The 14,517-nt window shown below is 36.8% G+C and overlaps 1 protein-coding gene across 1 annotated transcript in view; it reads left to right on the top strand.

Annotated features, from left to right (window-relative positions):
* Positions 1-13,549, top strand: part of LOC138170090 (EF-hand calcium-binding domain-containing protein 14-like) — a 26,700-nt gene extending 13,151 nt beyond the window's left edge. The window contains exons 5-6 of the mRNA XM_069099504.1: positions 3,947-4,123; positions 11,174-13,549. Of these exons, the coding sequence (XP_068955605.1) occupies positions 3,947-4,123; positions 11,174-11,178 (182 nt within the window). The 3' untranslated portion in view covers positions 11,179-13,549. The remainder of the gene's footprint in view (positions 1-3,946; positions 4,124-11,173) is intronic.
* The last annotated feature ends 968 nt before the right edge of the window (positions 13,550-14,517 follow it).

Here is a 14,517-nt window from a genome sequence, read left to right as displayed (position 1 = left end):
TCTGACCTGGTTCTCTCTCTAACTTCTCCAAAAGAAAAGGAAGCCACGCTAAATCCTCTCCTGATAAATCAGCAATTGAAGAACATAAGAGATAATTGATAAGTGCTTGTTCAATAAGCAAGACTGCAAGGTAGATAGCATAATAGATCCAGTACTACTTACCAACTCTGAGCTCCCACCCCAATTTCCTTATCCTCTTTCCACTTGGTCCAGACATTTTGATCAGTATGGGATAATTTGATTTAGGGTATTTCTTTCTTTCCTTTTATGAACCAGAGACATACTTTGCATCTTTGTATAATGCATCTCCCAGGCCTAGAATGCTTTCTCTTCTCACCTGTGGTTCTTGGAACCCTTATCTCCATTCAAGGTTTAACACAAATGCCTCCTCTTTTCATGAAGCCTTTCTTTATTCCTTCAGTTGTTCCTGTACTTTTTGCCTCTAATTACTTTCTATTAAATTTGTATATACAGTGTCCCCAAAGTCTTAGGGCTAACTTTTGGGACACTATGTATCTTATTTATACTTGTCAGTGAATGTTTTGTTCTCCTCTAGATGAATGTAAACTCCTTGAAGGCAGGGATCATCACACATTCCTGTTTCTATCTCCAACACCCAGCATAGTACACAGTAGGTACTTAATAAATGTTCTTTGATTAATTAGGTCTCTGGGTTGGAGGAAAATAAAGAGTAAATTGTGCTCATGGACAGAAGAAGGACTAGAATAGAAAAAAGAGAGTGATTAAGAGTTCAAGAGAGTAGCCTAGCACTATGAGAATTCAAGTAACATGCTCTGAATCACATAGCAAGGATGGATCCAAGACCATTTATCTCGACTCTAAGGTCATCTTTATAGCTGCTGTATAGTGCTTACAATGGAAATGAAATACTAGTCAATCTTTGATGTTTTTCACCTATCTAGTTAAAAACTGGGGTGGTATAATACAAGTGTTTAATAGATTACCCGAATGGATTGCAGTGTTATACTTAAACAATGTTAGAACCATGTCACTCCCCCACTCAAGAATCTACAGTGGCTCCCTATTGCCTCTCAGATAAAATTCATATTCTTCAGCTTGGCATTTTACAATCTTCCCAATATAGCCCTGGGTTATCTATCCATGATTATCACACATTACTTCCATTCATATACTCTCCTTTGGCCAATAATAGGTCTCAGCCCAAACCTCAAATGTTCATTGTTTTGTTTTGATGGCTCAGAGTGAGTGCAGTTAGCAATTGTTTCTGTTCTGACCAGGCACTCTGAGGGCCTTGCCCTCCCAGATTGACTCTTTTATGAAGGCAAAGTAGCCCATCTTTTACTTCAGTTCTTACCTAGCCATTTACTACTAGATGGGCATTGATTCAGACAAATTGGGAGCTGGGGAAAACTTTAGCTTAAAAAGGCTAAGGTCCCCTACTGCATCTGGGGCCATCTCCAGTCACCTTGGTCTGTCTTGCCACTGGATTCCAATGATTCTGGTGGAGAGAGTGAGGCTGATGACTTTCCATAGATCTGCCTCACTTATATGCAGCTCACTTGCAAATCAAGACATTTCCCTGCTGATGTCATTGGTCCTCTTTGAGAACAAAGGACAAACAACAGTGCTGGAGATAGGGTTTGGGAATTGTCTCTAATGATGAAGTTATGGGATAGGGTTCCAGACTAGACTGGTGACTTCATTGGCATAATAAATTCCTGCATGAGAACACTCCCTAGATTAATGAAGACTAGCACCTCCCCTGAAACTTAAGAGTTCAAGAGAGTAGCCTAGCACTATGAGAACTCAAGTAACATGCTCTGAATCACATAGCAAGGATGGATCCAGGACCATTTATCTCGACTCCAAGGTCATCTTTATAGCTGCTGTATAGTGCTTAGAATGGAAATGAAGCCAACTGAGAGGAAGCTGAAGAGAAAACCTCATAGGAGGTCTCCTTTAAGGGGATTCGAGGAGAAGGAAGATTCAGGGGAGACAGTGGAATGTTGAAAGTAGCAGAAAAACAATCAGGAGACTCATATCACAGAAACAGAGAATGAAATCATCAAAAGAGGAAGGTTCAATGCCACAGAGATGTCACGGCGGACATGAAACAAAAAATGGTCATACGGCAGTTAGGTCATCACTGACCTTTGAGCCAATAGTTTTTAACAGTGCATCAGTTAGGGCAGCTAGGTGGCACAGTGCACCAGCCCTGGAGTCAGGAGGACCTGAGTTCAAATCCGGCCTAAGACACTTAACATACACACACAAAAACTAGTCATGTGACCTCGGGCAAGTCACTTAACCCCAATTGGCCTCCAAAAAGAAAAAAAAAAACAAAAGAAAACAAAAAACAGTGCATCAGTTGGTGGAAAAGATTGGTTGAGGAATAAATCAATAAATAGTTATTGAGGGAGCTGAGGCAAGAGGAATAGACTCTGTAGAAATATAAGTGACAGACAATCTGAACGTGAGCTCACGTAGGTGAGCAGTGAGTGCTGAAGTTCTTTAAGGGAGCAAAGCCAGACTAAGGAAAGGCCCTGGATGTTAGGAGAAAGACTTTAGCCATGCTTCAATAAGCATTAGACAGTGCCTTGATAAAGTGTTTTGAAGATTAAGAGTACTAGATTTATTATGTAGCTCTATTAGTATAGAGGTCTACTAGCTTAACGGATTAGTGGACGTTAAGTATAATGAATAAATTCATCATACTGCACAGTTAAATGCAGTCAAATCAACAAGAGCTTATTAAATGCTTGCTATATATCAGGCACTGTCCTGAATATAACTCCATGATTTATATCAAAGAAACAAAATTTAGAAATTTCATTCAGTTTTTGAAAGTATAAATATGTCAAGTTTGAGCTTATTAGGACAAACATATTTACATATAAAATATATTTATATATTAAAATATTATATACTAATATTAATGATTAATTAAAATATTATATACTAATATTAATGATTAATTAAAATATTATATACTAATATTAATAGTTAATTATAATATATAATTAATAATTAAATGTGTATATTTAAATATATAAAAACCTATTTATATATAAAATACAAATACATATATACATGTATAAGTATGTATATGTGTGTGTATGTATACACACACTCAGACATATAGGGCAGCTGGATAGAGTGGATATATTAGTGGATATAGCACCAGGCTCGGAGTCAGGAAAACTCATCCTCCTAAGTTCAAATCTGATACTGACTAGCTGTGTGACCTGGGTAAGACACTCAAACCTATTTAACTCAGTCTCCTTATCTGCAAAACGAACTGGAAGAGGAAATGGCAAACTACTTCAATATCTTTGCCAAGAAAACCCCAAGGTGTCAGACACCACTGAAATGACTGAACAAAACAGACATATGTGTGTGTAAATATGTTTGTATATGTATATATGTATGTATGTATTTTATGCTGTCACTTTTTTTCAGGGCGTCCCACAAAAAGTTTTAAGCTTTAGTAGTTGGTGCTGGCATTATATGTTTAAAATCATCTTTAAAAAAAAAAAGACATAAAACAAATACCCCCATCCATATAAAGCTTACTTTTATTATTGCATCTTTAAGAGAAATGAAAGGGGGGCTCTTTACATGCCCTGGATTGTGTTGTAATAAAAAAACAGACATGAAGCAAAGTTACTGGGAAATCCTAGGTTTCCTTATCCATTAAGAAGTTGGAATTTTAAAATGGGCATATTGCACATAGAAAAGTATCCTTCCTTTAATTACTATCAGAAATGTTTATAACATGTTAATAATTGCCTACTGGTGACAATAAAGTTCCCTTTAGCAAAATAAATATGTTTGGAATTATCTGATTGGACTTTGGTCAAGAGTTTTCAAAATGGATTCTGTAATAGCCTGAACAATTTGAGGGAAATGGTCTGTGTATTTATGTGTAAACACCCACAGCCAACTACCCTTTTTTTTTTAATAGACCTACAAGTCTTTTTTTATGGAGCTGACACAAATGCAAATGGATATTTAACTTACTCAGAAATTCAAAGTCTCCTAGGAGGAGAAGCCCCCAGACAGGAACAACTAAAGGTCTTTGATGAAGACAACAATAATGTGTATTCTTATCTTGAGATGATCAGAGCTTTTGAACTGACAGGTAAGAGTCTCTTAAAACAACCATTATTTTCTTTTACCTGAATACATGGTTTAATTGAGGGAGGGGGGGGGGGGAGGCTTAGCTAAAGCATATTATTTATTTCATTTCTGAGGCCAGAATGTAAAGATTGGAAACTTTAAATCCTAAGTAATAAGTGATAATGTAAGGGTGGAGAGAGGTGGGGAAGCCTAATCTAAAAACCCTAGTGTTATGGAGAAATCACCAAATTAATGTATCTAAAGCATACTGAAGTCACAAGGTCCTTTCCAAGACTCAGTTTCATCACCTATAAAATGGGGTCAAGAAAGCCTGTTAGCACTTAACTTACAGTTGTTTTTGTTGTTGTTGTTGTTGTTGTTGTTAAGTTCAAATAATATGTTTTGGAGATTTTAAATTTAAATGTCAGTTAATATAAGTCATTTATATGTCAATTATCAACCAAGAAGCAACTAATATGCTCCAGGTATTATGCTAAGCATTGGGAGTAACAAGTCAAAAGTAAAACAGTCCATGCCTTCAGGTGACTTACATTTTGAATATCTATGCAACAAACGGAAGATAAGCTTGGAAGGGAAAACACTAACAGCCAAAGGACCTGGAAAAGGCACCTTTACCAGAGGTGATGCTTGAGCTAAGAACTAAAAAATAAACAAACAAATAAATAAAAGCTGGGGATTCTAAGAGGTTGAGCTTAGGAAGGAAGTATTCCTGGGAGGGGAAAAAGCCAGTGGAGCAAAGGAGAGGGGGAGGGAGATGGAAGGTTTTGTGTGAGAAACACCAAGAGGCCCAGGGCAGCTGGACATGGAGAGGCACAGGGTAAGAAGACTGGAAGGTAGGAAAGGGTCAGGTTGTGATGGGCTTTAAAACCAGAGTCAGGGGCAGGGGCAGTTGAACCTACAGGAACAGGGAGATAATGGCTTTTATTGAGCAGGGAATAAGGATGGGTAGTCATGACATGATCAATCTTATACTTTAGGAAAATCTCTTTGGGACCCATGTTGAGGGTGGATTTTGAATGGGGGGAGTCTTGAGGCAGGAGGATTGAATAGAAGATTATTGTAAAAAATCCAGGAGAGTGATGATGAGAGTCTATACTAGAGTATTGGCTGTGTGAGCAGAGAGATGGGGAAGTATATATATGAAAGATGGGCAGTGTATAGTAATGGATGTATTATATGAAAACCGCTTATTACTCTTAGGAATAACCATATTATTGCCTTATATACACACATATATAAATATATACACACATATAGATATAGGTGTGTGTATATATAATATGTAAAATGCATACCTATATATTATATGTAGAGATATGAGAAGAGAGAAAAGAGGAGAGAGATGGACAGATAGAGACAAGAGAGGGGAGGGGAGGGGAAGAGAGGGAAAGGACAGATACACAGCAGAGATTAAAAGGATAAGTAGGTCTAAAGAAAAATAGAACCTAAAATAAATTTGGTAAGTTACATTACCTTCTCATTCCTCTTTTCCATTTGTTGTTTTCACAGGGAAAAGAAATCAGGTTTTTGAAAATATAGGTATCCGGGATATTTTTTTTTAATCTACTGATAAGAGAGAATAGCAAAGGGAGAGATTTAGATGGCCGGGAGAGAAAGGAATAACTTTTCAAACTTAAGCAAAAAATATTTTTCTCAGGTCTAATAATTTTTGGAAAAAAAAAATACCAGGGTTGTTATAACAAGCTCTTAACTAACAGACTAGGGACATTCTGGTGAGGTTTACCACAAAATTAAATTCCATATGTTGAGGTTCATTTTTACATCTAATTACATTTAAAAATAAATGTTTATAACAATTCATACTTACATAAAGCACCGTAAGGTTCAAAATGTGTTTTCCTCATAACCACCCCATGAGGCAAGTAGTATAAGTTCCTTGTTTTACAGGATGAGGATATTGAGGCTAAAGGAATTCAAGTGACTTGCCCAGGGTCACAAAGCTAGTAAGACTTTGTACAAGGTTCAAAGGCAGGTCTGGTTCTGGATTGCCTCTGCATTCTACAACAGAGCACATCCCCTGTACTCTACTGCTGAAGTTATCCAGTCTCTCCTTTCTATTGCTGCAAGGAAGAGGCTGCCCATAACTCCAGGCTCAGCAATAATTATCAGATCCAGCTTCTCTTGACTGGCCTGAGCTGGCTCCAACACCAGTTGGCGAGGGAAGCATAACTCAGTCTAATTCAATATAAACATATTTATAGCTGCTCCTTTGTGGTGACAAAAATGGGAAACTCAAGGGATGCCCGAATGGTTGAATGGACTGTGGCATATTACTATGATTGTGCTATAAGAAATGAGGAAATAAATGATTTCAGAGAAACATGAAAAGATCTTTAAAAAAATATATTCATACAGAGTGAAAAAAAAACCAGAGAAACATACTGTAACATCGATATTGAAAAATGAGCAATTTTGAAGATGTGTATGTCTTAAATAAGACTTTGTATTGTCGTTGATAATATAAGACTTTGTATAAGTCTTGATGAAGAATGAAATGAGCAGAACCAACCAGAATACTTTATACTTTTTTCAGACAAAGAACTTTGAGAGTTAACTAAGCTTAACACAGTGTCCCCCATATGCGATTTTCTTGGTAAAGATACATCGGAATGGTTTGCCATTTCCTTTTCCCGAACATTTTATGGATGAGGAACTGAGGCAAGCAGGGTTAAACGACTGCTCAGGGTCATGCAGCTAGTAAGTGTCTGAGGCCAGATTTGAACTCAAGAAGATGAATCTTCCTGGCTTTGGTGACTTTGCTACCTAAAGTACGTATATGTGAATATGTGTCCATAATACCTATATAGATATACACATAGATAGATGGATGGATAGCTATCATACACAGGCAATAAGGGAGCTTATTTTGCTTGACTATGCGTGTTTGTTACAAGGATGTTTTTCTTTTCTGCTTTTTATTTCCAATGGGGTAGAGGAGAAGAGGAAGAAAAAAGTTTTCTGTTCATTTAAAAAAAAATAGAGGAAAGTGCTACAGATATAGAATGCTAGATGTACTCTCAGATCAGGCTACTGTATCATTAAATTTGCTTCTTTTACCCTACTATAAGAGACTTCTGGCATGTAGGTAGTACACTGGAGAGAGTTTGTGTCCTGGAGTCAGGAAGTCCTGAGTTCGAATTCAAATTCTCACACTTACTAGTGGTGTGACCCTGGGCAAGTAACTTAACCTCTGCCTCAATTTCAACCATAAAATGGAGATTTTGGGAGTGTTTTGGAAGCAATGGAAAGGATGGATTAGAGAGCAGGAGACAACTGGGGAGGCTATCAACAGTAGTCCAGGTGAGAAGTAATAAGGATTAGAACTAAGATGGCGGCTTTGAATCCAGAAGAGGAGGGTGCTAGAGATGCAGTGGGGACAGAACGGAGTAGCTGATTGGTTGTAGGGAACAAAGGACAGGTGAAAATAAAATTAAGGACAACTCTCTTCCTTGCACAAGATTGCACATTTTCACTAGCAGTCCCCATACCTGGAATTCTTTCATTCATCTTGGTCTCCCTGGCTTCTCTAAGGACTCCATGACAATTTCAGCTTCCACAGGAAGCCTTTCCTGACCCCTTGATGCTAGTGCCTTCACTTGAGATCATCTCTTTTATTTCATACATATCTTGATTCTACATAATCATTTGCTATGTTCTCTCTTTAGACTCCAAGCTCCCTCAAGCAGGGACTGTTATTTTTTCTTTTTTTTAGCAGATATATTGGCTTTTCTTTTAGAACAATGCTTGGCACATAGTAGCTGGTAAATGCTTGTTGACTCCCTGAGATATGACTGGTTCTATGCCTACTGCTTTTAGTGGCCATCCCACATCACAGTAGTACTTAGATGTTTTTAAAGTAGCAAAGACACTCATTAACAGTATCAGTGAAGCCAAGAAATCCTCAAGTAAAACTACCCTGATGTTTTATAACCAGAGGGCAAAATAGAAGTTGAGAGAATCCACTGATCACCTCTTGAAAAAGATCCCAAAAAGAAAACTCTTAGGAATATTATAGCCAGGTTCTGGAGTTCCCAGATCAAGGAGAAAATATTACAAGCAGTCAGGAAGAAACAATTTGAATATTGTGGAAACACAATCAGGATAACCCAGGATTTAGCAGCTTCTACACTGAGGGATCGAAGGGCTTGGAATATGATATTCCGGAGGGCAAAGGAGCTGGGATTAAAACCAAGAGTCACCTATCCAGAAAAACTGAGTATCATGCTTCAGGGGAAAATATGGTCATTCAGTGGAACAGAGGACTTTCAAGCATTCTTGATGAAAAAAAACAGAGTTGAATATAAAATTTGACATTCAGATACAACAAGCAAGAGAAGCATGAGAAGGTAGACAGGGGAAAGAAATCATAAGGAACTTATCAAAGTTGAACTATTAACATTCCTACATGGAAAAACAATAATTGTAACTGGCAAACCTTTTTTCAGAATGAAAATCCAGAATGAAGGTATGGGATCAAAGCAGAGAATAGAACAAGTGGGAGGTTGAATGGGGGAAGGGAAATTTAGTCAGTCTTTTACAATATATCTACTATGTTAATGTTTTGCATTGGCTACACATGTACAACCTATACTGAACTGTTTATCTTCCCACCAAGGGTGGGTGACAAGGGAGGAAGGGAATGAATCTGGAATTCAAAGTTTTAAAATCAAATGTTAAATATATATATATATATATATACATATATATATATATATATACTATTATTAATACTATTTTACACGTAATTGGGAAATAAGATATACAGGCACTGGGGCATAGAGATACACCATGCCCTACTGGAAAAGTCAAAAGGAGTATGGGAGAAGATATGGGAGACAGCAGATTAGAGGGGATATCCTGTGGGACTGCTATTTTGGGGTGGTGGTTAGGGGTAAAACAGAGATAAAATTTGCAACTCAAAACTGGAGGAAATGAATGATGTAAATCAGAAGTTAATAAAGTATTTGAAAAATGGAAAAAAAAGAATCAAGAGAACCATGTAAACAGGAAAGAGAAATCATAAACAACTTATTAAAGTTGAACTGTTTACATTCCTTAAAAAAAAAAAAAAAGGGCGGCCATGTAGCACAGTGAGTAAGAGCACCGGCTCCAGTGTTGAGAAGACCTGGAGATCAAATCCCGGGCTCAGACACTTAGCACCCACCCAGAAACACCTGGCCGTGTAACCTTGAGCAAGTTACTTAACCCCAATTGCTTAGGGGTGGCCAGGTGGCTCAGCGAGTAAGAGCACCGGCTCCAGTGTCAGGATGACCTGGATCAAATCCGGGCTCGGATACTCAGCACCACACTCAGAAATAACTGGCCGTGTAACCTTGAGCAAGTTACTTAACCCCGATTGCTTAATAAGAAAAAAAAAAGTATCAGTGATGGTGTTGTCAATGCATATGGGGGAAACAATTTTCAGAGGCAAAGAAAGGATCATTTTGGTCAGTGTACCATTTGATGGGTTGCAGACAAAACTGGGGGTGGGGTGAGAAAAGGTACCTACAAAATCATCATTGTCTAAAGCAATGGAGTAAGAAGATTCAGTCCTTGATCTTCCAAAGGAATTACCCAGTGTGGTTCTGGGGTCGACCAAAGGAAAAAGGTAAGCACCTTGAATGACAGGTGATATATTGAATGAACACTCTTCACAACACACTTGAGAATTAAATGCTAAAGGTACATTGGTATTGATGTAATGTCCCCCACCCCCACCCCCACCCAACCAGTGATTGGTTCACAAATACAAAAGCTCTTCAGCAATTTGCCATTTTCTCATTTATACCTGGTGTGCTTCTATCATCAACTGACTTAAGGAAAACTAAGCTTCCAAATGTCAGTAGCTAGGTTCCACAGTGCATAGCTAATGGAACTGGAGTTGGGTATATCTAGGTTCAAATCTTACCTCAGATATATAATAGCCATGTGACTAATTCACCTAATTTGTCTGCCTCGGTTTCTTTATCTGTAAAGTGAGAAAAGCAGCACCAACCTCAGAGTTGAGGATAAAATAAGATAAAGTGCTTCACAAAACTTCAGCATTTATATAAACGCTAATTTTTTTCATAAAATTAGAATAAACAATTTCATAGAAATCAGACCTGAGTTCAAATTTAACCTCAGATATTTACTAGAAGTGTGACTATGAACAAGTCACTTAACCCTGCTTGTCTGTTTCCTCATCCATAAAATGAGGTAGAGAAGGGAAAGAAACCACTCCAGTATCCTTGCCAAGAAAACCCCAAATGGGGTTAAGAAAAGTTGGTCATGACTGAAGAGCTGAACGATAACAAACAGACCATAAAACCTGCATCATAAGTCAGGATGTGGGAATACTGGGAAGTACAAGTGCTGTGAATGCAGTGAAGGTTATTTAGGAAAAGACCGGAGGCCCGAGACAGGGGGCATGGTTAGTGGAGGAAGTAAACAGACACTTACCTGAAACTGGTCCTGATCTAGGACTCGAGGCCAAGTCTTCGAAGTTTGCTAATAGATCATGAATGAGAGATTACAAGGAAGGAACTTTAGAGATTAGTTAATTCTACTGCCTCATTTTACATCATGATTTTTAGATGATGAGACTGAGACCCAGAGAGAAGTGACTTGTCCAAGGCCACATGTGTAGAAGTGGCAAAACGATGGGAATGTAAGTTTGAATACCAGCTCTGGAGGCTCTCAATTTGACTTTGAATCAAGTCTCAACCTTTCTGGGCCAGTTTCCATTGAAATTGGATTGATTGGTTCTTTCTAGCTAAAAACTCTGGCTTTTGGTGCTGGCAGAAAAAAAAATACCATGTATGTTCCTTGGGGGAAGGGCGCCTTTATATCTGCAGTGACAGGGATTAGGTCCTTAAAAATGCCTGTTGAATTGAAAGGTAAGATCTTTCCTAGCCTGTACCTTCCTAAATTCCTTATGTTCCAGACTATACCTCTGTTAGTTCAAAAGAGCAAATGCTGTTAGTGATGGTTATGACTCTTAAATTTAGGTTTAAGTACCTAGCTCATTTTTCAATTATTTCTATTACAGAATGAGAAGATGGAGTACAAGACCAAACGATACTCATGTAATGGCTTCATTTTATAATTCTTGCTTTAATGCACATTTGACCTGTGATGTTCTAGAACTGTATTAGACCCTTTTAAAAAAATCACCACTATTAGTTTGCTTTCTCAAAAGAAAACCATTTCATTTATTAATATTGCTTTTTAAAATATTATATAATTTCATTAATTCATATTCAGCATATCTAATTTTTACATCTCATAATCAGATTGCTATAGTTATTTTTGTTTGGCCACAGCAACTCTTAAGACAACCTAAGCATCAGTCTTAAACACATGTGCTGGTGGAGGCTGGTATCCAAACAATGGAATCATAATTCTCCTGGAGTATTTTATTATAGCCATTAATTCTGAAATAGCACCCAAAATTCTAAAGGGATTTATAATGTGACTAAACATTGTTATGGAAACATAGACAGATTCAATGATTCTAAGAACCGATTTCTAAAAAATCTCACAACTTGGGAAATCTAACCTTCATTAGCATTTTGCTTTTCTAGAGGTTAGGCCAAAGAATTAAGTTACTGCTCACCTTGGTATATGTGAGATTCTAGAACTGCTGAATTACTTAGCATTCAGGTTGGATTCCTCCTATTATATGCAAAAGGCAGATTCAGGATTTGTTGTAGATATGACAATCAAGGGATTACAATTTTTGAGCCTTTCCAAATGCCTTTTCTTTTTACTCACATGTCAAAACACCTAGAGTCAAGTGAGATTATAAAATGTGATGCCGTGTATTCACCATGATTAAAAATTTTTCATATTTAATGTGACATGACATTAACAGAAATGTGCTTTCCCTCAAAGATCTCTCTCCTCTCTCTCAAAGGGTGACTTAAGTGAAGAGGAAGGAAACTTTTTAGTATAGTTCTTTCCAAACAACTGAAGTATCAAGTCCAAACTAGAATCTATTGCCAAAAAAAAAAAAAATGTATAACTACGAATGACCCAGGAAATAAAAATACAATCTTCTCTACACTGTGATAGTAGATAGTTTAGAAGACATTATTCACAATGCTTACAATAGCTATATATTGCTAACAAGTACACTTATCTTCTAGAAAAAGGGTTTTAAATACAAGCTCACATTGTCTCCCTTGATTTCTTGCACATGCAGGTGAGATTGCCACTAACTTCAATGTAAGTTTAGTCCAAATATTAAGGCTGAGGAACTGTGCCCCTGAATCAAGGGACAGAACCATTTAAAATGTAGATGGTGCTACTGATTTCAACTAATTCCGCCTTTTGAAAGCAGAATAATCACCAGAGGAACAATGTTTGCAAAAAAAAAAAAAATGGTATGTGGAATGTAGAATGGGGAATGGTATATTTTGCTTAATTTAATTATTTTTTGTAAAACTTGAGATATTCAGGGTTTTTTTTTCCCTTTTTCTTTAGTGTTAGATGCTTTACAACAGCCTAAAATAGCTGTTGTTCTTTTACAAATCCCATTATAATTACACCAGTGATTCTGATTTGGTCTAATCTGGCATTAGCAATACAGATAATAATTTGGCATGTCAGTAATTCTCCAGACTGATTAAGTTCTTTTTGAGATAGTGAGGAAGTAATTTATTCTTACATTGGGTCTCTTCAATGCCCAAAGTGAAGTAAAATGAGGGAGAAAGTGATTTTATGCAGTTTGTGTTTTGAGGGCTTCCAATATTGGTATCTAACCCCTTTTGCCTATCTCTCACCTGTCCAGTCAGACTCTCAGAATTTTGCCTCCAATGTGTATTGCCATCAAAATTAAAAATATTGCTTATTTTCCTTAGTTGGAATGTATAAGGGTTAGAGTTAGGACACAGAAGGGCAATGATTTTAAATCAACATCCACCAAAAAAACCACTTTATATTCCTAGTCAGACAATCACTTCCTGGTCTCAAAAATTATGGAGAAAGGTATACAGTCTTTAGTAACTACATACATACAGAATTTATAAAAATTAGTGTTTGCTTTATGGCATAGAACTAAAAATTGCTGATGATAAATTGGGAAGGATTATCCTAATTGCAAATATTAATGGTGTCAGCTAGGTTGCACAGTGGTTAGAGCACTGGTCCTGAGGTCAGTGGGACCTGACTTCAAATCTGGCTTGACACTTGACCTTGCTTAGCTGTGTAACCCCGTGCAAGTCACTTAATCCAGACTGTCTCATCCCAAAAAAAAAATATATATATATATATATATATGTCCACATGTGATTTTATATTTGATATAGTTTTGTAAGTGATTTATGTATTAAATGAAAAATAAAGTTTATTATTGGCCTAGTCCTTGGAACTCTTCTGTCCTTTGTTCCATTATATTCATCTCAAAATTGTTGATCTTCAAAGTGAAGTGAATGATTTTTTAATGACAAAACTTACAGAATTTAGCTTGGAGGAAAAGAGGGCCAACAGGCAAATTAATCATCATTTTCATGTAGAGAAATGAGATATGAAATTCTCCACTTCTAAAAGTGGAAAAAATTTCAAAGATAGTCAAAAATAATTAAGTTGTAATTGTCAGGAAATCATTCGGAATTACTTGAGAAAATATTGCTTTTACTTATTTTTAAGTCAAATTGTTGTTTACCTGTATACCTATCCAAGATGATTAAATAAAAAAACACTCTATGTGAAATCTTATGAAACAAATAACTTCGTAACACTTAAGCACTCTGACCTACCATGATTCCAGAGGACCCAGGATAAAGCATGCTACTTACCTCCTGATTAGTGGACTTCATATGCAGGATGATATATATATATATCATGTGGGACCAATGTGGGAAATTGGTTGTTGTTTTTTTTACTATGTATAATACAAAGGTTTTGCTTTTCTTTGTTCAGGCAGAGGATAAGGGGCATGGAGAGAAAATAAATGCTAGTCAATTAAAAAAAAGGCAGCCCCATGGAATAAACTTTCTAGTCTTTTTTCCCAAATAAAATTTCCATAAAGAAATAACAGAATATGGTAATGACAGAGTGTTAGACCTAGAGTCAGATCTGAATTCACATCTGGCCTTATATGCTTTACCAGCTGTGTGACCCTAAGGAAATCATTTAATCTGTCTGTCTCAGTTTCTTTATGGAGTGGAGATATAATCTCTCAGTTGTTTTAAGAATAAAATGAGGTAATATTTTAAGAAGCATTTTCCAAACTTAAAGCACCAAATACATTTATTATTATTATTAATGCAGAAAATCATTCCAAAAGCCAGCCCAAGGTTGCCCTTGCTAAGTGAGCAAATAGCAATTTACTGAGTTAAGGCTTCCCTCCCTTCAACTGAAGGGTAGACAAAACTGCTTCCCTAGATTCAG

The sequence above is a fragment of the Petaurus breviceps genome, unplaced genomic scaffold (assembly GCF_028583685.1).
Source record: "Petaurus breviceps papuanus isolate PSGF00001 unplaced genomic scaffold, PetGlider_PUasm1.0 126, whole genome shotgun sequence".
Classification (NCBI taxonomy): Eukaryota; Metazoa; Chordata; class Mammalia; order Diprotodontia; family Petauridae; genus Petaurus; species Petaurus breviceps.
This window is presented reverse-complemented; position numbering and strand designations above follow the sequence as displayed.